This window comes from Brassica napus, chromosome C2 (assembly GCF_020379485.1).
Source record: "Brassica napus cultivar Da-Ae chromosome C2, Da-Ae, whole genome shotgun sequence".
In the NCBI taxonomy this organism is placed as follows: Eukaryota; Viridiplantae; Streptophyta; class Magnoliopsida; order Brassicales; family Brassicaceae; genus Brassica; species Brassica napus.
In genome coordinates, this window is record NC_063445.1 from 17,624,772 (window position 1) to 17,650,841 (window position 26,070).

Consider the following 26,070-nt stretch of genomic DNA (forward strand, 5'->3'; position numbering starts at 1 on the left):
AGCTCCCTATGGATTAGATCCCTAAGTACTACAACTCGACCTCTTATTTGAGAGAGTATAAATCACTCCTTAGGGTAATTTGAGTGATATCAGAAACCTTCCTCGTAACTTCTCTACTACGCGCTCTGCCATTACTCCTCCACCCTGCCTCAAACAGGACATTGAGATCAAGCCTGCTTTGATCGCTCTGGTGCAGAGGAAAGTGTTCAATGGTCTTCCAGTAGAGATTCCAACGAAGCATATTGAAAGTTTCGAAAAAGTCTGCAGCTTTACTCACGCCAATGGAGTACCACCAGACTACATCAAGTGCACGTTGTTCCCATTCTCTCTTGATGGCAAGGCTGCAAGGTGGTTGAATTCTCTCCCTACTGGTCCTCTTACTTCCTGGGAACAGGTCCGATCAGCGTTCCTCAGCCATTTCTACTCTAAGGCGAGAACAGCTACATTGAGGAACAAGATCATCTCCTTCAGACAGCTCACTGATGAGCCTTTCTGCGACACATGGGAGCGCTTCAATGACTACCGCAGAGAATGCCCTCACCATGGATTTGATGATGATTATCTCCTGGGCATTTTCTATGATGGAGTTGACTGGGAATTTCAGAGTGTTATGAACTCTGCCAGCAATGGAGACTTCATGACTCTGACCATTGATGGAGCGTTTGAGCTGACTGAGAACATGGTTGCTACCTCAGCCAACAAGAACGAGGAGAGTGATTGCTCCAAGAAAGAGAACAGTTATGACACCCAGAAGATAGATGAGCTGACTGTCAAGGTTGATCAGCTACTGAAAAATAACCAAGGGCACGTCTTCAGCATGGAGCAAGCTACGTCCGGGCAGATTCAGAATTAGAATCAGCGACAACCGCAGAGCGATCAGTTGTTCCAGCTACCGGGAACAGTCAACCAGATGAGCTGAAGGGTCTGGGTATGATTATGCAACAGCAGTTGCAGGGTCAGCAGGTTGAATCAGGTAACCACGAAAATCGACACCAGGATGGGCAACATGTTCACTGAGCTGAATTCCAAGTATGATGCTGTTGCGAGCCACATAAGAAAGATCGACGTTCAGCTTGCTCAAACAGCTGAGAGTGTCAAGAGGCAACAAGGGACGCTCCCGGGAAAAACTGATAAAAATCTTAGGACTGGGCATTGTAATGCAATAGAGCAGCCGTTTGCTGAGACTGTTCTAGGTGCAGAAGAGAACACATAGCAATCTGCTAGCTCTGGAGCGACTGCTCCTAGCGAATCTGCTGAGACTCCACCAGTGCGAGTCTATCTTCCTAAGGTTCCCTATCCAATTCCACCTAAACATCTGAGGGATCCCATTAGTGTAGAACAACTAGCTGGGTTTAGGAAGATGGTGGGAAGGCTTCCTCAAAATATCTCATTTGAACATGCTTGGGAGATTCGGCCATTGCATATGTTCTTCAAAAATTGCAGAGAATCTCAGGAGAAAATTAAGGCTCTCTTTACTGAAGCATTGACACCATCACTGAAGGTACTTCCTAAGGTTGATGACCCTGGAGAGTTTGTTTTTCCTTATTCTATTGCTGGAGTAGAATTCAAGGAAGCTCTTTGTGATTTTGGGTCCGGTGTGAACCTTGTCTCAAAAGCGATTGTAGACGAGCTGAGCATTGTTGATGTTGAGCCTTCTCAGGTGAAGCTGGCTTTTGAAAACTCTTCCAAGGCAGTCCCTTTTGGTACCATCCGCAATCTTCCTGTCCAGGTTGGGGACTGTGTGCTCCATACCGAATTTCAAGTTGTTGAGATGAGGAAGGATCATGAGATGCCTTTGATCTTTGGAAGGCCATTTATTGCTACAGTGGGAGCAATCGTCGACATGCCTAATAAGAGAGTCTCCTTCTCCAACATCAACAAGAAGGTTTTCTACAAGGCTGTCCCAACCAAATCACAAATACGATACGCTTCTTGCATCTCAGTGGTTAATGGAGAATAGCCGAAAATTGTTCCTAAGGAGTTTGGAGATAAGAGTGAGATCAAATAAGTCCTAGATGGAGATCCTCACACTGATACAAAGAAACTCAGTGGGAATGCAAAGGTGAAAGAAAAAGTCCAGAAGAAAAGGATCAAGGGTGATCCTACAATGACTTTGATACCTCGCTTGTGTGATGAGAAATTCATTGAGTATGAGGTAAAGTGCCAGGGTACCTCTCAACCTTTCTCTAAAGTCAGAGTAATTCTCACACATGAGCTGAAAGAGAAAGGAGAAGCTGCTGTGAAGGGGTTGCTGAGCAGAGTTCTGAAGTTGAACATGTCTGATTCTGGAGCTTGTTTTGAAACAAGCCCTCATGATCAACCCGACTGATCCTTGTCACCAAGTCAAGCTAGTGACTTAAACCAAGTGCTTGGTGGGAGGCAACCCACTGGTAAGTGTAAATATAAGTTGGTTTTGTTTTTGTTTACTTATTTTTTATTTTAGTGTCTCAGGTCAAAAAGCAAAAAAATCAGAGATACTTCAAAAATTTTAGGTTGCAGCAACGGAACAACCTGCCCCCTGAAAAGAGCGGCTGTTCCAGGCGACTATCTGACGATATAACACCCAGAATTTTCATGGATCGGTGTGAATAAAGCACTGGAATAATGCTGCTGATGATGAGAATAATGCTGCTGATGATGAGATGGATTCACTTGAAATAAATCACACTTGGGATCTCATAGAAAGACCAAAAGGTCAAAAGACCATGGGCTGCAAGTGGATTTTCAAGTATAAACCGGTATCCCTATGGTTGAGGATAGACGATACAAGGGAAGACTAGTAGCTAAAGGATTCTCACAGAAGGAAGGAATTGACTACAACGAAATCTTTTCACCAGTGGTCAAGCACGTCTCAATAAGACTGATCCTCTCAATTGTGGTGAATAAAGATTACGAATTGGACCAGTTGGATGTCAAGACCGTGTTTTTACATGGAAACCTAGACGAAAGATTCTAATAGATCAACCTGAAGGTTATGTAAAACCAGGCGATGAGAACAAGGTATGTCTTCTACGGAAATCTCTATACGGTCTAAAGCAATCTCCTAGACAATGGAATCTACGTTTTGACAACTTTATGAAGACGGAAAATTTCCTACAGATTGACTACGATTCCTATGTCTATATGAGAAACATAAATACTCCAAAATCCATCTATCTACTGTTGTATGTTCATGATATGCTAATAGCTTCAGGAGGCAAGACCGAGATTCAGATGATGAAAGACAGTCTGAGCAGAGAATTCGAAATCAAAGATTTGGGAAGAGCTTCCAGAATTCTTGGAATGGACATTGTCCGAGACAGAAAAAAAGGAACACTAGTGCTATCTCAGGAAGCATACATTGAGAAAGTACTATAGAGTTTTGGAATGGAAGATTCTAAGCCAGTCACAACTCCATTAGTGCCTCAATTCAAATTGAAGAGTCTAACCAAGGCAGAGGCATTAGAACAAGTTGCAAAAATGGAAGGAATTCCTTACGCAAGTGATGTGGGGAGCCTAATGTATGCCATGATAGGCTCCCGACCAGACTTAGCTCACGCAGTGGGAGTTGTGAGCAAGTTTATGTCCAAACCAGGAATGGATTACTGGTAGATAGTTAGTGGACTCTTAAATACTTGAGGGGTGAATCTAAACTAAGTTTAACATTTGTTAAGAGTTCAGTTTGTTCAATTGAAGGTTTTTCAGATTCAGATTATTCAGCTGATTTGGACATACGACGATCAGTTACTGGTGATATGTTTAAATTTTGGGGTAATACAGTTTCGTGGAGATCAAATTTGCAATCAGTTGTAGCTCTATCAACTACTGGGGCAGAGTATATGGCACTCTCTACAGCAACCAAGGAGGCAGTTTGGTTAAAAGCTATATGTGAAGAACTAGGTCAACAGACGGACAATGTCAAGATGCATTGTGATTCACAGAATGCCCTAGCTGTAGCAAAGAACAAAGTATTTCACGAAAGGACTAAACATGTTGCTAACAAATATCACTTCATCTGTGATATTGTTGCTCAGGGTGATATTATCCTACACAAGATCCACACAAGAAAGAATCCAGCTGATTTCCTAACTAAACTGTTACCTGGTCCGAAGTTCAAGCTTTGTTCTGAGCTAGTGAGCTTGTTCTGAAGAAGAAGCGGCTTCGGGTAACGATGTCTCTCCGTTGTTGGCTACCTCGCAAAACAAAAGAGACATTGAGGTTAGATAACATAAACATAAAACATCAGGTGTTATCTATTCTTATTGTCTTGAACCAACTTGAAGAAAAAAGATAGAATTTGTTACCGAGTATTGGAAGCGAGGTGGAGTTTCTATGGAGGAGTTCAGTTTCAAGTGGAGTCTCTTCAAGTTTCATGAAACAGAGTAAAGATCAGAGTCAGAAAGGGTTTCTACAGTCAACATCAGTTCATCAGAAAAGTTTCAGTATTCATCGGAAAAGAGAAAGGTAAGAGAAGACTTATCTGGCTTCAGTGATGAGGAAAGGTTGAAGCTATTGGTGTCGGATGGTTGATTCTGAAGCAGTCTGGTTCAGATCGGGTACATGCAGAGACGGTGAAGATTCGTCGGTTCAGTTTCTGGGTCATGCAAAGTGTTCAGATCAGAAGTTGGGCTTGAGTCCTTTGAAGATCTGCTGAAAAGACAGAGAAAGGTTTAGTCGGAGAAAGATCCGATGATAAGTTACTTTAAGGAAAAGTAACAGAAGGGAAAAGAAGAGATACAGAGAGCACCTTGTTGTTACATGGGTTCTCAGGAGTTGGATGAGCACTGTAGAAGCTTCAGAAATCGTCGGAGACAGACGCAAAGTGGCGGAGGCGTTGGATCGCCTTAGAGAGAAGGGAGAGAGACAAGGTGACTAGGGTTTCGCACAGAGAGGGACATCACTTTGGTGTTTTGTCTGAAAGGTGGAGATTGTGGACCTAAGTTCAGCCAACACTCCAAGTGGGCTTCGCGTTCCGTGGCCCACCTCGTACGAAACCTGCAAGAAAGAATAAAGCCCAAAGTCTCTGCCCATCTTTTGTGAAACGGAAACGCTGCGCTTTGGTTAATTAAGTGGATGAGTTTGTTATAACAAACTCGTGAGCTGGCATCATCACTATCACGAAACACAGAGAAGGAGAATTCGATCGAGTTACAGAGAAGAGAGAAAAGGAGAGCGACTTAGCTTGAGTTCGTGAGGGTGAGCATTGACGGAGTTGCGAAAGTGGTACCCGGTCAGAAGTACCATCCCGGCGGCAACTTTTTGATCTCACAGAGTATATGATAACCAAGCTTGATTCCTCAACCAGGGATGCTAACAATCAGGAGTCATTACTCACAACATTCTAGCCTCAACTTGGAATATATGGAATAATGGAATATACTTGCATGCGAAAGGGTTTAACAAAGAGCTCAAATGTTTTATAACTTTGGAATACATTTTCGATCAGTACAAGTAATGAACGATTCAAAAAAAAAAAAAAAAAAAAAAAAAATGAACGATTCTCCACAAGATATTTAAAATAGTTTACACATGCAATAATATTTAAGGATGAGTTTTGCAACATGCAAAAGCCATACCTTTCCCTTTTCTCAAATCACTTTCTTCTTTATGAATCTAAGAACAAATCCTTGCTTATATTCGGAGTAGAGAAGTATATAAATATAAACCTTGCATCTTGATCTTAGCCACCAAAAAGATAGCGATTTACGGGTCCGAAATGGATGAACATGGAGCTTCTTCATCCAGGAAACGAAGATCTCTGTACCACAATCTAGGAGGAGGACACTGTAACATTATATCTTTATTCTTATTGTTTATATTAATTCTCTGTTTTTAATCTTCCTATCTGAACGAGATTTACTCTTGAAATGTTGTAGTTGCTGATGTAATGTTCTGGAAGAACAAGAAAGAATCAGGAACAATCTTGGCGGTATTCACATTGATATGGTTCTTGTTCGAAGTGGTTGAATATCCTTTCATCACTTTCATCTGCCAGATCCTCTTGGTCTCCATTTTTATATTCCTCATTTGGTCTTACATTGGCTCTTCACAATTAATTCAGCGGTAAAAATACATTAACACTTGATTCTTCTTTATATAACCAAGTACTGAAACAACACGACATTTCGCTCAGGGAACCACCAAGTATTAACGATCTAAAGATTTCGGAATCAACTTGGAGATTCTTGTTCAACAAGATAAATTGGTTCATCATCAAATTGTATGATATTTCAAGTGGAAAAGACTTCAGACTCCTGGTTTTGGTATAAACCCATTATATAAACCTTAATTTAAGAAATATTAATCACATAAATATTGTTTGGATTAAAAACTTGTTTCACGTTCTTTTTCAGGCCGTTGTTTCACTATGGATACTATCAGTGGTCGGAAACTATTTCAGCTCTCTAACTCTCCTATACATTGGTGAGTCTTTATGATTTTATCTAACTAGAGTTTGCTATAAAACTAATTAGGATTCAGTGTTCAATGATGCATCCATCTGTGCATTAATATTACACATAGCATAATAACATTTATCATATCATCCGATAAAATAACATGATGATTATTATAGAATATGTATTTAATTACATTGTGTGACTTTTTGGTGTAGTATTCGTAGCTCTGGAGACGATACCGATGCTGTATGAGCTATACGAAGAAGAGCTGAATTATGCAGCAAGTAAAAGCGGGAGGGACATGAAGAAGCTATTTAAAGACTTCAACTCTAAAGTCATTAACAAGATCCCTAAAGCTAATGCTAAAACTAGGAGGCATATGTAAATTTATATCAATCTTCTGAATTTGTACATCTTACATATTAAAACTGATATAAGTCTTCGTTAAAGTAATCATGAATACTCTTCCTCAAAAAAAAAAAGTAATCATGAATAGTCGTCCATCAGGAAATCAGGATTCAATGTGTATATTAAATTATATTTCGTTTTTATGGAAGGTGACTCAAAAAGTTTGTCGAAATGATAAGAAAAATATTTCATATGTATTTTAAAATATGTAGGATTATGATGATCTTCAAATATATATGTGTGTGTGTGTGTGTGTTTGTGTCTTAAAGCTACTATTTTCAAGTTAAATAGTAACAGGGATACTATCTTCAAGGAAAATTTTATATAAATCTTTAAGACAAATGTGCTTTATAAATCTTTAAGACAAGTGTCCTATTAGAAAAGCAAGATTTATAAGAATCTAGAATTTTCAGTCACAGCTATACATAATTTGGATCCAAACTCTACTTATTTTTACATATTTTCAGACTTTTAAGATTTTTATTTTATTTGATTTTCTTAAGAAATATTATCTGAAAAAAAAAAACAATTGTTACTTTCGTTGTGGACTGGTGGTTCCACGTCTTTTAGCTCCTACGATCCCACTTAAGAGTTTATTGGAGATTCTGTTTTTATTTATGATATATATATATAACACCCTAGACCGTTAATGGTTAATGGGCCATCCACGCATGTTCTTTCGGTCCATGGGCTCCATCCATTCCAACAATCGATGCATTAATTTTCCAAAGGCCCAAAAATCTTGTTTACTGACCCTGCAATCATCACCCGACTTTTCCCGTGTTTTGGCCTCATTCACACGGTATCGCAAATCACTTCCCGATAGGTCACCTATCATTTCATTACTCCAGCTCAAGCCTACTTAACTCTAGAGTTCTAAATGGATGTGTGACGGAAAAAGTAAGTCAACTTTGGTGACATAAGTAGCCAAATAAATTCTCTTAAACATTTCCATATATCACAATTCGGGATGTTATAATTCACTCCCTCTCACAAACGCAACGTCATCATTGTGTCCCACGACAGGTCTTAAGACGCCTCTCGGATCGGAACCGAGATGACTAACATGACTCTGATACCACTTATAACGCTTCGACCGCCCACGGCTAATGGGCCACCCACGCCAACTCTCTCGGCCTGTGGACCCCATCTCGTTCCAACGGTCGGTCTTTTAGTTTTTACAAGGCCCGAAAGTCTTGTTTACTGACCCTGCAATCACCACCCGAGCTTTTCCGTTCTTTGACCTCACTCGCACGGTATCGCGATCACTTCCCTATAGGTCACCCATCCTTCCACTACTACAGCTCAAGCACGCTTAACTCTGGAGTTCTGTACGGATATGTGACAGAAAACGTAAGTCAACTTTGGTGACATAGGTAGTCAAATCAATTTTCTTAAGCATTTTCCATATATCATAACTCGGGATGTTACAATTCACCCCCTCTCAAAGAACGCAATATCCTCTTTGCGCCCCACGACATGTCTCAAGACGGCTCTCGGGTCAGAACCGAGATGGCTAACCAGCTCTGATACCACTTGTAACGCCCCGACTGTTCACGGCTAATGGACCACCAACCCCCACTCACTCGGCCCGTGGATCCCATCCCATCCGACAGTCAGTGCGTTAATTTTCCAAAGCTCGAAAAAATTGTTTAAGAACCCTGCAATCACCACCCGACCTTTCCACGTGCTTTGGCCTCACGGTATCACAAATCACTTCCTGACAAGTCATCCATCCGTTAACTACTCCAGCTCAAGAACGCTTAACTCTAGAGTTCTAAACGGATGTGTGACGAAAAAATAAGTCAACTTTAGTGACATAGGTACCCAAATCAACTCTCTTAAGCCTTTCCATATATCACAACTCGGGATGTTTCAATTCACCCTCTCTCAAAGAACACAACTCCCTTGTTGCGTCCCATAACATGTATAGAAAACGTTACGGAAATGTTACAAAATTCATATTAACTGCATTGAGTATTAGTTCAAGGCACATAAGAGCCCTAACCATATTTCGACTCTTGATCAATCCATAAAGACCAATCAAAAATAAATAGGCACTCAAAACAAGTACATGTTCGAGTACTTTTAAGCAACTCTTTATCAATTTTGATTCATTTCAATATAAATATTAAAAAAATTCACCGGATTCAATCAACTAGAATATAACAACAAAGTACGAATAAAAACTATATTAGGGAAAAAATTTCAAATATATATCAAATATAAAAATTTATATTTAAAATATGAAATAGTATTAAATAAAATTGAATTGAATGAACGGAAAAAATAGCATAACAGACACAAACACAAAGTTTTCTTTGGTCTTTACTAATCGAAACCTTTTTTATTGACGAGCCACAGATATTGCACATATCAAAGCAACTAATAGAATTATTGAAATGAGTTCAAACGGAAGAAAAAAATTTGTTGATAAAAAAATTCCTATTTGTTACTATTACTTATTAAATTTTGTTCTAAAATCTGGTTTAATCTTATAGTCCAAATAACCATGTACCATGATCTATCAAAAATCATAGCAATTAATGAAAAAAGAATAGTTGTACAAACCGGTGAAGTAATTTCATTCCCAACATTCCACATATTTAAATCTATGAAATATTCCGAATTATTCATGAACATAACAGTAAATAAGATTACATTTATGGCCTCCACGTAAATAAGGAGTTGTGCCGAAGCTACAAAATAAGAATTTTCTAAAATATACAATAAAGATATATAAACAAGAACAAATCCTAAGTAAAATTCTGAAAATATTGGGTTAGGAAGTAATACCACTCCTATACCTCCTGCTAGCAGGGCCAGGCCGGGCCTGGATACAAACTCATCAAGCCTGGATACAAGCCATCAAACATTTATTTGAGAGCCGATCAATTTAAAAATAATTTCGGGGCCAATTTTTCAAATGTTTAGATAGTAGAGGTGGTGAAAGCTTAGTTACATGAGTTGAATTGTTAGCGGTTATCAATACCTAATCGACTGTTTTCTAGTTATTCCCTTAATTCTCAATTAACAAAGTCTTTTGTTTCTCGTACAGGTTACATCATCTACGAACCATTGTCCATTGGTAAAGTTTTTTTTAATTATTAGACTTTTAAAAGTCCACTATGGAGTCATCTCTTTTATATCTAGTCTTCCAATCATCAATTTGTTTTTATGTTAATGGTAAATTATTTTTACAGGAGCCAATTTTTTTTCCTTGTTTTCTAGTCTTCCAAATGTCAGGTACGGCCATGCCTACTAGATGATTAGATCCCAAAAAAAATTAAAAGAAAATCATGTATTGATCCAGACAAATCTATTATATTATTAAAAAAAGGAAAAATAGAAATCATTTTCATAACCTTATTAGTTGAACGGAGAATTTTTTTTTTAATATGTTTAGAGTGAAATTAGAATCTACTGAATATGAAAGGATGTATCTAAGAAATAGATAAGTGGACAATAATTAAGGGTAATCGTGATCTTTTTGCAGTTTATCACTTTATCTATTTATTCTCCTAGTTTGTGCAGTTATTTTTAATATCTTATCCTGTTAATAATGTTCAAAACTCAAGTCCAGAGAAAATCATTTTTCAGTGATTATGATATATGAACAAGCACAAACAACAATAAACTTTTGATTTTTATATATAAGAAAAAACTTTCGCTTTATTTTGGGAAATAAATTGATGTTATATATAAAATATCTTTGATTTTCCGTAAGAAAACGCTAACGCTTCTTTGGATTCTTCAAGGTCACTAGAAGACAATCCAATTTGCTTTGTCTCGATGCCGGAAATATTTCAACTTTTGTTGTGTTTGTATCAAATGTTTTGAAAACTTGACTAGACCGATAGCTAGGTCCGACCGGTCAAGCACGACACAGTACGTTTTCTGGTTCGGGTTTAATTTAAAACCATGATTTATTTATTTTTGTCAACGGTTTCATTTCATAAATTCAAAATAGAGTACTTGAAGAACACCAAAGTTTGGGGACAGCATCCATTGCATAAACAACAACAACTAAAACGAAGATTGTGCAAAAATTAAAAGAATATGATAGCGGAGTGACGAGAGGGACAAGGTTCCTGACGAAGTAACCTGTAATCTCAATCAAATCCAACCTTGTGCGCAGGGCAAAGAAGGAGACGATAAAGTCCGAAGAATCTGAAGACTCGAGAGTCCAGATGATAATGTTGAGTGAGGAGCTTCCTGCGGCATTCCATCCTTGGCTCTTAATGCAGAACTCAAAATCCACGTTCCATTAGCCGAAGAATTCGGGAAGTTCTCAACCAACTCAGAGGCGACCAAACACCTCTTCCAAAAGATTGATTGTTTGAACCACCATCGCCAAATAGATAAGCTTGAAACAACAGAATCCATAGCCATAAAGACAAAAGTCCAGATAACAGCCTCATAATGAGGTAATAACCTGGTTCTATAAAGAGTAGCATCCTCATACTGAGGTAAAGGGAGCTTAAACCTGAAGCTCAAAGGGTTTATAACATCCTCACTACTAGGTAAAGATCCATTCAAAAGCAGCATAATCTCTTGATTACCAGGAAACAAGGATCTCTTACTAAGGCAATCAAATCTATTCGGAGGCAATGATCGAACAAGAATGACTCACTCCAACAAGATATGAACACCATACCTTGCGACATCAGGAAGCAAGAGAACATGGGTCCAAAAACATGTAACCAAGGTTTCAAATGAAGAATACGCTTTGACTTAGAAATGCACATAGCAGTAGAGAACTGCACTCCAAAAGGTTGCATTGAGGTAATAACAATTGCATACAGAATACACGCCACCGCCAATATTTCAACTTTCGAAGTCCAGTCCTCTAGGACTTTAAATGATGAGCCATGAAGGAAGGTAAGCTTGCAATCAGTTGTCAGTAACCCCAAAAACATTGCAACTAATATCTCAACAACCTCTTGTTGATAATAAGGCAAATCCCGTAAGGATGACTTTAACGAATCATGTTCCACATAAGAGACCAAGTTTCTCGGCTTTGACACCAGAATTAGTTGGAGGAAGGAAGAGACCGTTTAGACACGTTAAAAACCAGCGAAGACCAGTAAATCGGATAGAACCGGTGACTCGGACACACTAGATTTTCTGAAAATCTCAAAAATCTAAAAAGAAACTGAAACAGTAACTCATGTGTTTCGTTGCTTTCTTATCGTCTATTTTGAAGAATATAATTGGTAATTAAACTTGTTTTATGAGTTAAACCATCGTCGATTTTGTTTTGACCAAAAAAAAGGAAAGAAAGATTGGTTTGTAATTAGCTCGAGTAACTAGTTTTTTTTTTGTTTTTTAAACACGAGCAACTAGTATTTAATTCGAAATTGTACCTATTTTTTCCTTTTAATTGTAAATTAATCTTACTGTGACAATTCTTACCTTTATTGATTTTCAATATTTAAATTATTAAATATTGGTGAAGAGAACTTAGCATAAAATTGTAAATACAACAGTACCATCAATTCAAATAAACCAATAAAATAACCGTTTGACATAGTGATCAAATACATTCCTATCAAAAATAATAAAATAGCTATTAAATGATTAAAGTAGGCATGGACATTCGGGGTCCCAATCAGGTTTCCGTTTTATCCAATCGGATCTCGGTTTTTCAGGTTTATCAAAATCAACCGCATTCGGGTTATATGAAAGTTCGGTTCGGGTTCTATAGAATTTGGATCGGGGTTAGTAAATATTCAAAAAACCGGTACAACCAGATATACTTTCGGGTTCTGGTCTTAATCGGTTCTTCGGTTTAGATATACCTGATTTGTATATACTTTGTAACCAAAACATAAGTAAAATCGGTTTTCGGTTTTAAAATACATGATTAGTACATATTTTGTAACCAAAAACACTACAAGAAAACACAAGCTTAACAAGGAAAATTAACGAGGAAAAACATTCCTCGTAAATTTACGTCGACTTTACGAGGAAAATTCGCGGAAAAATAAAATCAGCGTTATTTCCTCGTAAAGTAACGACGAAACAGTTTCGTCGTAAAGTCGATGTAAAGTGACGTGGCTTTTATGAGGAAATACGCTTTTCTCGTAAAGAACACGCTAAGTTTACGTGGCTTTTACAAGGAAAGCGTATTTCCTCATAAAAGCCACGTAAACTTAGCGTGTTCTTTACGAGGAAATAGTTTACGTCTACTTGGCAAGGAAAATTTGAATCCACCAACTTTGTTTGTCACACGTTTTTTTTCGGCCAGCTAACTAATTTTCGTCGTAAATTCGTAGGAAAATTACAACTACCAGATTCGAAAATTTTCTATAAATACGGACGTTTGAACATCGTTTTAAACACACCAACAAAAAAACGTGAAAGAAAAATAAATGGTTGGCTCCGGGAATATTTTCGAGTTGCGGAAGTGGATGTATATGCATAGAGATGCTAACGGGAGAGTGACAAAAGAATACCTTGCGGGGCTGGAGACATTTATGTATCAAGCAGATTCAACACCGCTCGCCAAGAAAGTGGTAAGATGTTCTGTCCTTGTTGGAAATGCAACAATTCGAAATTGAAAAACCGTGGAAATGTTTGGAAGCATTTAATAAATAGAGGTTTCACGCCAAATTATTATATCTGGTTTCAACATGGAGAAGGTTATAATTATGATCAGAATGAAGCTAGTAGTAGTAATAGCAATTTTCAGGAAGAACATCATCATTTACATAATGAACATAGTTACCATCAGGAGGAGATGGTAGATTATGATAGGGTTCATGATATGGTAGCTGATGCATTCGTAGCACATGATGAAGACGATGAACCTAATATAGATGCAAAAAAGTTTTAGGAAATGTTAAATACGGCAAATTAACCACTTTACAGTGGTTGTAGAGAAGGTCTCTCTAATTTATCGTCGGCTGCTAGAATGATGAATATTAAAACTGATCACAATCTATCTGAAAGCTGCAAGAACGAATGGGCATACTTGTTTAAAGAGTATTTGCCGGAAGACAATGTGTCTGCTGATTCTTATTATGAGATTCAGAAACTGGTTTATAGTCTTGGGTTGCCTTCGGAGATGATAGATGTTTGCATCGACAACTGCATGATCTACTGGGGAGATGATGAGAAGTTAGAAGAATGTCGATTCTGCAAGAAGCCACGATTCAAGCCGCAAGGACGGGGACGTAATAGGGTACCGTACCAAAGGATGTGGTACCTACCAATTACAGACATATTGAAAAGATTATACCAATCAGAGTAGACTGTTGGAAAGATGAGATGTCATGCCGAGCATACTCAGACGGATGTGAGATGACTCATCCATCAGATACAAGAGCCTGGAAACATTTTAACAAAGTACATCCGGATTTCGCTAGCAATAGCCGAAATGTGTATCTCGGATTATGCACAGATGGATTTAGTCTGTTCGGAATGTCAGGGAGACAATATTCATTGTGGCCAGTCTTTCTTACGCCATACAATCTGCCACCGGAGATGTGCATGCAACGGGAGTTGCTATTCTTGACCATATTAATACCTGGTTCGAATCATCCAAAAAGGTCCCTGGATGTTTTCTTACAACCACTGATAAAAGAGTTGAAGGATTTGTGGTCAACAGGGGTGAGGACATATGACTGTTCAACGGAGACGAATTTTACGATGCGAGCGATGCTTTTGTGGACCATAAGTGACTTTCCTGCCTATGGGATGTTGGCTGGATGGACTACACATGGGAGATTAGCTTGTCCATATTGTAATGGAACGACAGATGCGTTTCAACTGGAGAATGGTAGGAAGAAAAGTTGGCTTGATTGTCACCGTCGATTTCTTCCCATTGGCGATCCGTACCGAAGAAACAAGAATTTGTTTAGGCACAAAAGGGTTGTGAGAGACACTCCTCCTCCATATCTAACTGGAGAACAAATTGAAGCGCAAATCGACTAGTACGGAGCTAACGAAATAGTTCGTTGGGGTGGTAATTGGCATGTCCCTCGTAATATGCCTGATTATTACGGTGTTCATCACAAATGGCACAAGAAGAATATATTTTGGGAGTTGCCATTTGGAAGGATCTTCTTCTGCGCCACAACCTCGATGTGATGCATATAGAGAAGAATTTCTTTGAGAACATCATGAATACAATATTGAATGTCCCGGGGAAGACAAAAGACAACATAAAATCTAGGTTGGACTTGCCGGATATTTGCTCAAGAAGCAAGTTACATATAAAAAGCAATGGACAAGTTACAGTTCTGATATTCAGATTGTCTTCGGAAAAAAAGTCGGTGTTGTTCAACTGGGTGGCATCAGAAGTGAAGTTCCCCGATGGGTATGTTTCAAATCTCTCTAGATGTGTTGAAAATGGTTAAAATTTCTCTGGGATGAAGAGTCATGATTGTCATGTCTTTATGCAACGACTACTGCCCTTTGCATTTGTGGAGCTACTTCCAAGAAACGTACATGAAGCACTTGCAGGTAGTGTTTTATAGCGCAATAATTTTATAACGGTTTAGTTTGCAAAATAATATATGACTAACAATGTGTTTAATTGTTTTTGGAATATAAAAGGCATTGGAGCATTTTTCAGGGATCTGAGCACACACACTCTTAAAAAAGAAGTTGTGGAACAGCTTCAGGAGAACATTCCCATCTTATTGTGCAACTTGGAGAAGATATTTCCTCCCGGATTTTTTGACGTCATGGAGCATCTAGCTGTCCATCTCCCATATGAGGCATTGCTTCGTGGACCTGTACATTACGGATGGACGTATCAGTATGAACGAGCCATGAAATATTTGAAGGGAAAAGCAAAGAACCTCGCCAAAGTTGAAGGTTCTATAATTGCTGGAAGTATCCTTGGAATGGAAAGAATGGATTGAGGTGAAATAATATACTGAGGTTAAAGGGTAGATGGGTTTGGGGTTTGGAATATATGAAGTAGAAGATAAGGAAGATGGGGGTTTGGGGTTTCGGATTTTAGGGATTTAAACATAATACTCGTTAATTCCTCGTAAAGAAACGTGAAAATTGCGACGAAATATAAAATAAAGAACGCGGGCCTCGTTAATTCCACGTAAGAAGAAATCGTCGAAAAGCACTCATAACCTAACGTGGAAATAACGACGAAAAAAAGCGGGGCTCGTTAATTCCACGTAAGCGTAAATCGTCGTAAATACCTCGTAACCAAAAAAAAAAAAGCGGGCCTTGCTAATTCCTCGTAGAATAAAAACTAGAAAAAAAAGAAGAGAAGAAAGATACAGGAATCACATGTGGCGAGACTTAGGTAAGTCTAGCCCACATGTGTTCCAATATCTTCTTCTCCTCTTTTTTTTTTCAAATATTTCTAATTTGAAAAGTATTTTGCTGAGGTGTGTGATTTGAGATAGGGTGTGATTTGTGAGTTTGTGTGTGATTTGTGAGTTTGTATGTGGTTTGAGAAGGAAAGTTGCGGGTATTTATAGAAAAGCGGAGCTCACTAATTCCTCGTAAAAGGTTGACTCGTAAATTCCACGTAAGCTTAATCGTCGTAAAAAACTCGTAAACCTAAACGCGGGCCTTTGTAATTCCTCGCTACTTTCTCGTACAATAAAATGCGGGCCTTTGTAATTCCTCGTAACTTTACGAGGATAAGTAATCTTATATATACTCCCGAGCGCTCACTCTTTCTTTCCTCTTCACTTCCTCTCCACTTCCTCTCTATTTCGTAGCAATGGTAAGTCTCTCTAATTCCTCTCTAATTTGATTAGTTTAGGATAGATTAGGTGGTTAGTATAGGGGATTTAGATAGGTTTACGGGTTTTATGTTAATTAGTGTTGATTAGGTGGATAATGTAGAGAATTATAATGTTGATATTAATTTTAAAAATTAAAATTTTTTTCGAGGTTCGAAAGAACAGACTTACTGCCCATTTCAAAGAGATGTTCGGTGAGCCGGGAAGTCGTTTAGACCCGTCTTCTTCAGCTCCCGGTTCTTCGGGTCAGGAAACTGTCCCCGAGACTCAGTCTTCGCAGAGAGTCTCTCGGTCTCCTTCTTCTAGTACACCATCGGTTCCTCATGTGCCTCCTCCGATGGCTCCTCCGACGATGCCTCCTCCTGTGCCTCCTCCGATGGCTCCTCCGATGCCCGCCGATATTCATCCCGATTTGATGGTGCCTCCGAGTGCTCTTTACTCGCAGTACACTGTCGAGGACATTCTCCGTCTGCCAGGCAGAGAAGGTTTACCAGTCATCGACCCCGACCGACCGGACGGAACTTTGTGGTATGTTACATTATTTTTTTTTAATTCGTTTAAAATTCTTTAATAACATTAAAAAATAATTTATGTTATAAATTTGTTTTTTTCCAGGCTTGGGGTTGACGGATGTCTTGCATCGGACGTAACCGACACGATCAAAGGTTACTTCTCCATGCCACATCCGAACTGGAGTAAGACGCCTCACTACGTCAGAAAGACGTGGTTCAAAATTTACGCTGTAAGTTTCTATTAATTAATTATATATACTTTAATTTTTTCATGATTTATATATATTTATTTAAAAAAAACTAATTATTAATTTAATTTTTTCCATAGCAAAAATATCATTGGGCCTTCGGGGTCACTGAGAGGGTGAGGAAAGCGTTTTACGCGAAGGCGAAAGTTCACTTGTTGGACACGGTCTCCAACTGGAAGGGTGACTGGATAGTGAAGGGGTATGAGCGTCGCAAACCCGCTGAGCTCACCACGGATGTGTGGGATGGCCTCATCCGTTATTGGCGTCTTCCTGATTCCATTAGAATCGCCCAGTCTTGCTCTAACTCCCGTAACACGGTCGATGAGCACGGGAACGGACCGATGCTTCACACTACGGGCCAAAAACCCCACGCCGGTGTCCGTTTGGAAATGGTAATTAAATATTTTATTAAATAAATATTTTAATATATATATATTTTTTTTATTCTAACTTTTTTAAATTTGTTTTAGGCCAAAGAGACGGGACATCTTCCATCTCTTATGGAACTTTACGAGAAGACCCACAAGAACAAGGCTGGCGTATTTGTAGATGACAAGTCCGAGCAAATCTACAGAGACGTGGTTTCTTGGGTTGAAGACAACCAGACCCAGTTGACCCAGCAGTCTACCGACGGATTACCCGTCACCTTATCCACACTTGAAGTGGATAAGATTTACGAGGAGGTTAATTTTCTAAAATTTTAATTTTTTTATTATTCATTTAATTTAACTTTAAATTTTTACTAACAATATTTATTTTTTGTTTTTAAGGTTGTCCCTAAAAAAAGAGACGGACGTTGGGGATTAGTTCCGTCAACGATGTTCCGAGAGCGACATCGTCTTATGGTCAGCGACGGGATGATGAAGTCACTCAGCTGCGTAACGAGTTGGCCTCGACGCAATCTGCGTTCACAGCTCGTGTGGGTGGACTCGAGGGCTTCTTGGACTTTATAGCGGCCACAAATCCGGAATGGGAGACCATGTTGAGGAACATGCGATGACAAAATCTCATTCCAGGCGAGGGACCATCCGACGACACACATGCCGAGGAGGATGTAGACAGGAGGAGTGATAAATTCCTCCGGGCGATGCATGACTCTTAGTTCTTTTTTTTTCCATGGTTGTATTATAAATTCAAAACTTATTTATATATAAAATATTTGCGTATTTATTTATTTTTAAAATTTTAATTTTATTAATAAATTAAATAATTTTACATATTTTTTAATTATATTTTTAAATTTATTAAATAATAAAACGAAGTAGATTTGTAGCTAATCTATGACTTATTTACGTTGAACATTTACGATAAAATCACGAAAAATGTTAAACGAGTATTTTACGAGGAAATACTTTCAAGGTATTTACCTGAAAATTACGAGGAAAAAAATTCACGGTAATTACGTGAATTTTACAAGGAATTACTTTCGAGATATGTACGTGTCGTTTACGAGGAAATGCTTTCGTGGTATTTACGAGGAACACTAGCAAAATTCTTACAGGGACTATCTACGTGGTCTTTACGATGATTTGTTTTTTTCGTCTTTACGACGAAATGGTTTCCTCGCTATTTTACGACAAATTAGCGAGGAAATATGCGTTACGGCGAACGTATAACGATGAAATCCATTTCCTTGCTAATTCCTCGTAAACCCTCTTTTACGACAAACTCACGAGAAAAACCGCCGTCGTTAAACTTATGTTTTCTTGTAGTGAAAATAAGTGAAATCGATTCGAAAATAAGAAAGGAACATCAAACGTGATCATTCAAAATCAAACGAAAGTTAAACATAGTTATTGATAGAAATAAAACCAAATAAATGAAAGCATAAAACGAAAACTAAGTTCTCATGAAATGAGAAACATTATTCAATGAAGAAAAAACTAAAATCTCAAAACTTCAAGGTTCAACCGCCACCTTTAACCATCAACCTTCATGTAATATATAATTATTTTAGATGTTCAATATATTTTGGATACATATTAGAAATTGAAATCATATTTGGCACAAGTTCTTTTTTTTAATTTTGAATGTTTCGGGTTCTTCGGGTATCTATTCAGATTTGGGTTCGATTCGGATAATATCCATAATCTAAAATACCATTAAATAAGATCCATTCGGTATTTATATTAGATTCGAATCTGTTCAGATTCATTTTTATCTTATCGGATTCGGTTCAGATTTTGAGTTGGGTTTATTTGCCCAGCCCTAGATTAAAGTCTACACACCAGTTATTCTTCTTACTCTCTCTTACGTTTCACGAGTAGAGCTATTTTATGTCACACATATTTAATTTCAAATCATTTTGTTGAGTTCATTTCAAATCATTTTTGAACAACAAAAAATGAGATATGACGAATGGCTCCACATACATATTGGTAAAACTAGTTTGACCATAGAGTTAAACCAAAGGCCAAAGTAAAGAAAGAGTCGTCACATCTTTGGTGACTGCTGACTCGAAATAAACTAAAACCACACATTTGAAAGATGCCAATTACTCTCTCTTTCTGGCTTTCTCTCTTTCTTTATCAACCAGTCACAATCGTCAGAGACTCAGAGCGATGCACAAAAACTTGTACAATGGTAAGAGAAGGACTTGCGGCCGTGGCGGCGGATAACGGCGAAGGCATCACCATCTTACTCTACATTTGGGCAGCAGTTTTAGCTCTCTCCATTATAGCCGCCGTGACTTTCACTTGTAGCGACGGAGCTTCTAAATCTCACACTGACGACGTGCATAGCTCTGCATGTGCCGCCGGCTGTGGCGGTGGTTGTGGAGGCTAAAACGGCTGGCAGAATTTTTGTTTTTTGTGTCAACAACATGCAATTTATCTATTAACCGGCCTACAACGACGTCAGTAATACAAACTGGTATGTTATGATAATTTAACGGGTCTAGTTTAAAGAGGTAGTTTGGTTCAGATTAAAGGAAATTGAATACAAATCATACTTGCTTTCTTGCTTTAATATATATTGATAATTTGAAGGAATTTGAATACAAATCAAATTTGGGTTCTTGCTCTAATATTTATAAATAATTTAAAGGATTATGAATATAAATCATACTTGCTTTCTTGTTTTATTAAGTATCAAATTTGTTGTTTTTTTGACAAATAATTTAAAAAGAAAAAAAATGGAGTTGTTTATTAATTTTGCATACGGCAATGGGAGTTGTCGAGCAAAACAGAGGAAATAAGTGGTGTCACAGTTCGGTCCATCAATTAAACTTCATATCTAAAAGAAACTTATCCATTTCAGACGTATTATATATATATATATATATATATATATATATATATATATATATATATCTAAGTTTATAACAACAATATTTACATGAGCAAGAAACGGTTCAAAAGCCAGCACGGTCTTAAATAAGAAGCTGTAAAGATTATACTAAATTTGAGTTTGATTAGGCGGCGCCATTTCATATACCTGTAATGCAAATTGATGGCATAAATCAGAATCTGTTGAATAAGATAAGGTTGTAATTAAATCGAAGTAGCAAGGATCCATACCTGATGAAATTGCGGGTTAAAGGGAATGTTTTGGTGAGGCATCATTGGGATTCCTGGCGCATAATAACACCAAGGACTAGTGTATGGAGACATACATGGTGCTTGAGCTCCATACAATGGTGCCATGTAACCCGCAGGCTCTGTGTATGCTTTAGACATCATCTGGACCACATAAGACTTGGTTAATTCGTGAATGTGCGTGTGTATTGTAGATGAGAAAAAGTATGTTACATCTATCTGATGTTTCAAGCTTTTTATGTATTCTACGATGCTTTCAAGCTTTGTTGCAAGGTCGGACTGTAGATAAACCCAAAATAAAGAAGCATTAGAACCTCATTATCGTATTTGATTAGATTAATGTATAGAGTAATTATAACCTTTGCGCAATTAGGCGTCAGCTCCTGTAATATATCTACTTTATCTCTTATAAGTTGTCGTCTTTTCTGCACAATTTAGAAAGCAAGAAAAGAAAATAAACATACTTTAGCTTGGAAAGCACGCAAGAGAAGAGACCATATAAGGGATTGTTGTAAGTTGTAACTTAGATATATAGATCCTTCTAGCTAACCTTCTCCATCAGCACACGATATTCCATGGAACGTTGTCGTTTACCCGCATGGTTGTTCTTGTTGCAATGACTTCTTTTGTCTCCCTGATTACTTGTCTTGGTAACATCCTTAGGCTCGGAAAAGGAAAGCGTTGAAGAGCTCGAGTGCGCACCGAATATCTCTTGCAAAGGGTTTAGTTCATTATGATGTTCTGAAGACAACGAAGAGATTATCTCAGACAGTGAATATAGTTCTTCATCATGAGTACCGCTGTTGTTGTTTATCTCCATTGATGATCAAGTTCAAGTAAATTGAGTTTTTCTTTAGTCTATGAGACTGAAGAGGAAGCTTGTAGAGCCAAAAGCTATAAATAGGGGATGTGATCTAGTTACGAAGCTGCTTTTGAATTGCATCAACTGAGCGGAAAAAAAAAAACAGATGATATTGCTTCGCCACGTGGTTTTCTAACATTGATTATCCACGTGAACTTACAATTTTTATTTTTATCATGTTATATAATATGTTTTGTTTTTTATATCCATATACGAAGCAAACATATTTTGTTGTTGTTCTGTTCCATATGCTTTCTCACTCTTTCTTGGTTCCAAGCACCAATTTGAAGGCGGCATGGAAACAAATAGTCATTCTTTTCCATTTTAATGGGTGAACTGGTGAAATAACAAAAAGAAAAACTAAAATTAATTTGTCAGAGAGAGGATAAAGAAAAATAGGAAGAGAAAAGAAGATAGAGATAAGAGATTTGATTATTTTGTGAATTATTGTTTTTATTGGTTGGTTATAGGATGCAATTTGTCTATTTTTATTTTGTTTTTTTTGTTCATCTTCTTCTTCCAGACATTTTAAAGTTATACCAATAGATTTCAGAATCGCCATATCTTTGTTTCTCAGATTTCATTATTTCTTTTACGTTTTTCTTGATATTTATATTTCAAACTTGTAAATTTAGCATTTAAGATCCGATTTTAAGCTTAAAATATAAAAAAGCGAATGATTTTGATAATTCTTGATTGAATGGCCGAATAGGGTCAAAACACCACCGTATTATCAGCTTGTGCCGCGTTTTAGAACATGGATGTTGACTAAAAAGACAAGTATTAAGAAAAAAAACTTTATGTTCTTAACATTTAATAAAAGAGAGAGATAAAGATTTGCCCAAAAAAATATAAAAGAGAGAGAAAGACCAATGATAAATAATATTTTTAAATTTTAATTTTAAATTTTTGTTTAAACATGTTTTATCACTTTTTTGTATCGGACTTTGAATACAACTTATGTTGTGAAACAAAATTTGTTTTATAACTACTTATATGGTAAATAGAGTAAAATTTTAGCTTTTTGTATGTTTACTAAAGATAAATGTTTTTTCAATGAAACATTTAGCCAGTTTTCTGGTAACAAATTGAAAACTAGAAAATGGTTGGTATTGGTTTAAGTGATAAGTGAATTTAAGTGCACATCAGAAAATTAGACATATAATATTTAATATATAAGCTAGAAAACTCATTTTATTTCTGATGTGGACATGAGCTAGAAATTTATTAAACTTGTAGTCGGATATGAGCTAGAAAAACCCATTTTAATATATGATATTTATTAATCTGATTTTCCCATTTCTAAACTTGTGAACTAATTTAAATACTGTATATAAATAGTATCTAATTCTGATCAGTATGAAGCTTTCTGAAAATGAGGGGCAAGTTGAAAAAGAATCAAGGCTGTAACTGGATTACCTTTTTTGATATAGAAAACTTTGGAATGATCAAATTCAATTAGTTTCATGAATTTGTTTTACCATTTAACGTGAATGGAATAAAATGTTCATTCCATCAATTTTCTTAAAAAATAAACAAAATACAAAACAAACAATTTCATAACAATTTTGTTAAAGAATAAATGGAATAGATCTATTCCATTTTTTTACTGCATTCCATTCATGTTATTTCATTCCTCCTATTCCATTTATTCTTTTTTTGATTCACCAGTTACAGCCTAATCATACTAATCGGTAAAAGTACAGTTAGACATGAGCTAGAAAACACTCAATAATTATTAGTTCACCAGTTTTAAGAAAGGAAAAATCGGATTTTATACTTTTAGTGTGGCACTAACACCAGTTCAAAATTTAATTCTTTTTCACTATAAACATTATCATATTAAATCTCAAACTATATTTTCTACTCAAAATGATGATGTGGCAAGATGTAATGTTGTGGACAGATAACAAGTTAATTTCTGCTCACGTTCAAATTAAAATAAATTTCATATTTTATAATTAAGTTTCGATAAAAATGAGAAACTTTTATTTTATTTACAAAATTATATCTTATTTTTTAAAAATATAACCTACAACAATATTGTTATATATCTTTTGAAATATTACACAATCATATGCATTGCTATTTATATAAAATTATATTTTAAAAATTTCTTTTTAAAAATATTATAATTTTAAAAGATCAATATATCTTAGAATTGTATATATGGTATACATTTTATTGTTGTAAAAAAAAATATTTTTTAAAATTACAGAGGAATACATGAAGTTGTAGAAAGCTAACCCTAATGTGTTGGCATGCGGGTTTGGTTATTTGGTTTCTTAGATCAGTTAGTTTGGAATTCAGTTATTTTATTTAAGTCAAAACTTCATAAAATTTAACCGAAAAAGTTTGTTTCGATTTGGTTTTCGGTGAGTTAGATTTTAAATTTTTTATTGAGCTTAACCAAAGTTTTCAAATTCAGTTAAATTTAATTGATTAAAATTTTGAAATATGTGGTCAAGTTAGGTTATTTTATTTTAGATTTTGCTTAGTTTGTTCGGAATTTTGGTTAAGATCAGTATAATATTTTTGTTAATTATTTTTTTAGAAAACTGAATTAATCGTACGTATGAAACCAAAAACCAATTTTTTTTTTAATTACCGAATCGAACTAAACCTCTTATCTGAACTGAACCGAGAACTGGACATTTTGTTCGGTTTGATTAATAACGCAAGCCTACTAATATGCATAAGAACTTCTTGGGGAGGCCATGTAAAGATTACTCAAGGACTGACTTTATCGGCTGCAATATGGAGGCTTAGATTTATGCAGTATTATGATACTTTTAAAAGTCTTACGCTGCGAACTAATAGTTGTGATTTTAAAATCTCGTGCAACTTTGATCATATACTGCAATTGTTCCGGTTTACTTTGGTCTATCTCGGTTTCGGATAAACTGGCAGATTAACATTGTGTTTCAAGTTCCCATATCTCTTCATTTTGGCCGTTTACATGATCACGTCAGATTTTATGTCCACATCCTTTTATATTTTTTTTATAGTTTTTCATATTATAATCGAACGTACAAACAAGGTTGAGAGTGACGTCGACTAACTGTTCAAGTTATTGTCTCTGTTTGATTCAAGAATCCTATAATGCATATCTCGTCTTCGCACTTCATTAAAACGACTTTGGCTAAAGATAAGGAAAAGAACAAAGGATGTCTCATTTGTATCCTCCCTAGATGCATTTCCAATGTCTTGTCCTGATTATAGAACTTTCACATGAATCTTTAAGATTTATTCTATTTTCTTAAGCTAAATTTTGGAGATATTCCAAGTCTTTGATCCATAGTTCTTTATTATAGTTATATGATGCAAATCACTCCTACAAAAAAAAAAGAGTTATACTAATAAATACGAAAAATCTTAAATAATAATAGATCAACATAAAATACTGCTGGATATTAAAAAAAAATAAGAAATCCGCTGTTTATTTTAATCTAATAAATATCAAGATAGTGGTGTGTATTCTTGTTATATAAATATCAAGATGATGGTGTGTATTCTTGTTATATAATAATAAACAATTAGTTTTCTGTGGATTTCACATTGCCACGACCATCACAATCACAGATTCACATATATCTCGACATTCACTCACCGCTCGGCTTGTCTATTACTTTGTACCTTCTGCAATCTGAAGTATCGTTACCACCACGTGGTTGATCAGTTCAATGGTCCAGTTTCGATGAACTCTGAATATAATTCAGTTAAATAATTTTCTTGCAGAAATTTAAAATGGTTAAAATTAGAGTTTTGTAATCTATATTATAATAGATCAGTTTTTCTCACTCCTCAGCGCGCCACGTCATCATTTTGTGGGCCCCACTTTTTAAAAGTGTAAAAAAGTGTCAAGCTCATGGCTCGAACCCGGGTTATTGAGATATAAACATCAACATTTATACCACTAAGCTAACTGATGCCTTTGTACATTGATGGCCGAACCTAATATATATTTATGAAGGTTGGAAGCCCTTGCTTCTTCGGCTTCCTCTGAGGGTCGGACCTACAAGTGTGTTATGGGTTTCATTTTTAAATGAGATTCATCACGTTATATGAAAAAAGCTTAAGTTTGCAACAATTATGGTTTTCCTATATTGTAAACTGTTGTAGTTTAATATGGGTTCTTTTCATTATTGTCTCAAACACGTCTGAGTTACAGAGTTGCGCCGTGTGTATGTTCGTAATCTATTTTTTCACCGGTGAACTCTTCATGTCCCCATCTTAAATCGCTTGATCATAAATGTTCCTGATTTGTAGCCCCTCTGTAAACCATATATATATGATTCTCATCTTTGTTGAACCCAATCTGCATCTCCACAAAACTCATTGATTCCTTTTAGCTTTAACCATCTTCTAGAAAATGTTTCTCTCTGCTTCTCCAGTTCGTCAA

The 26,070-nt window shown here is 36.5% G+C and overlaps 2 protein-coding genes, 1 non-coding gene and 1 pseudogene across 4 annotated transcripts; 2 read left to right on the top strand and 2 right to left on the bottom strand.

The window, feature by feature from the left end:
* Positions 1–442: 442 nt before the first annotated feature.
* Positions 443–549, bottom strand: LOC125582758. The gene has a single exon (XR_007320212.1). It is a non-coding gene; the product is annotated as a small nucleolar RNA R71 (small nucleolar RNA).
* A 4,945-nt stretch (positions 550–5,494) lies between these two features.
* On the top strand, positions 5,495–6,928 carry LOC111212974 (annotated as a pseudogene).
* A 12,642-nt stretch (positions 6,929–19,570) lies between these two features.
* Positions 19,571–21,865, top strand: LOC111212973. Its single transcript, XM_048747819.1, has 2 exons — positions 19,571–20,141; positions 21,470–21,865. Exon 1 carries the CDS (start codon positions 19,758–19,760, stop codon positions 20,052–20,054), a length of 297 nt encoding a protein of 98 aa, XP_048603776.1. The 5' UTR covers positions 19,571–19,757; the 3' UTR covers positions 20,055–20,141; positions 21,470–21,865.
* On the bottom strand, positions 20,563–21,648 carry LOC106365060 (transcription factor bHLH109-like). 2 transcript variants are annotated; one of them, XM_013804517.3, is made up of 5 exons: positions 21,357–21,648; positions 21,166–21,231; positions 21,020–21,085; positions 20,789–20,950; positions 20,563–20,705 (listed from the first exon to the last, which is right to left on the bottom strand). In XM_013804517.3, the coding sequence occupies exons 1-5, from the start codon at positions 21,624–21,626 to the stop codon at positions 20,667–20,669; spliced, it is 603 nt and encodes a 200-aa protein (XP_013659971.2). In that variant the 5' UTR covers positions 21,627–21,648; the 3' UTR covers positions 20,563–20,666. The 2 variants fall into 2 exon arrangements, with proteins under 2 accessions (XP_013659971.2, XP_013659969.2); XM_013804515.3 differs by having other exon boundaries at positions 20,789–21,085.
* Positions 21,866–26,070: the final 4,205 nt, after the last annotated feature.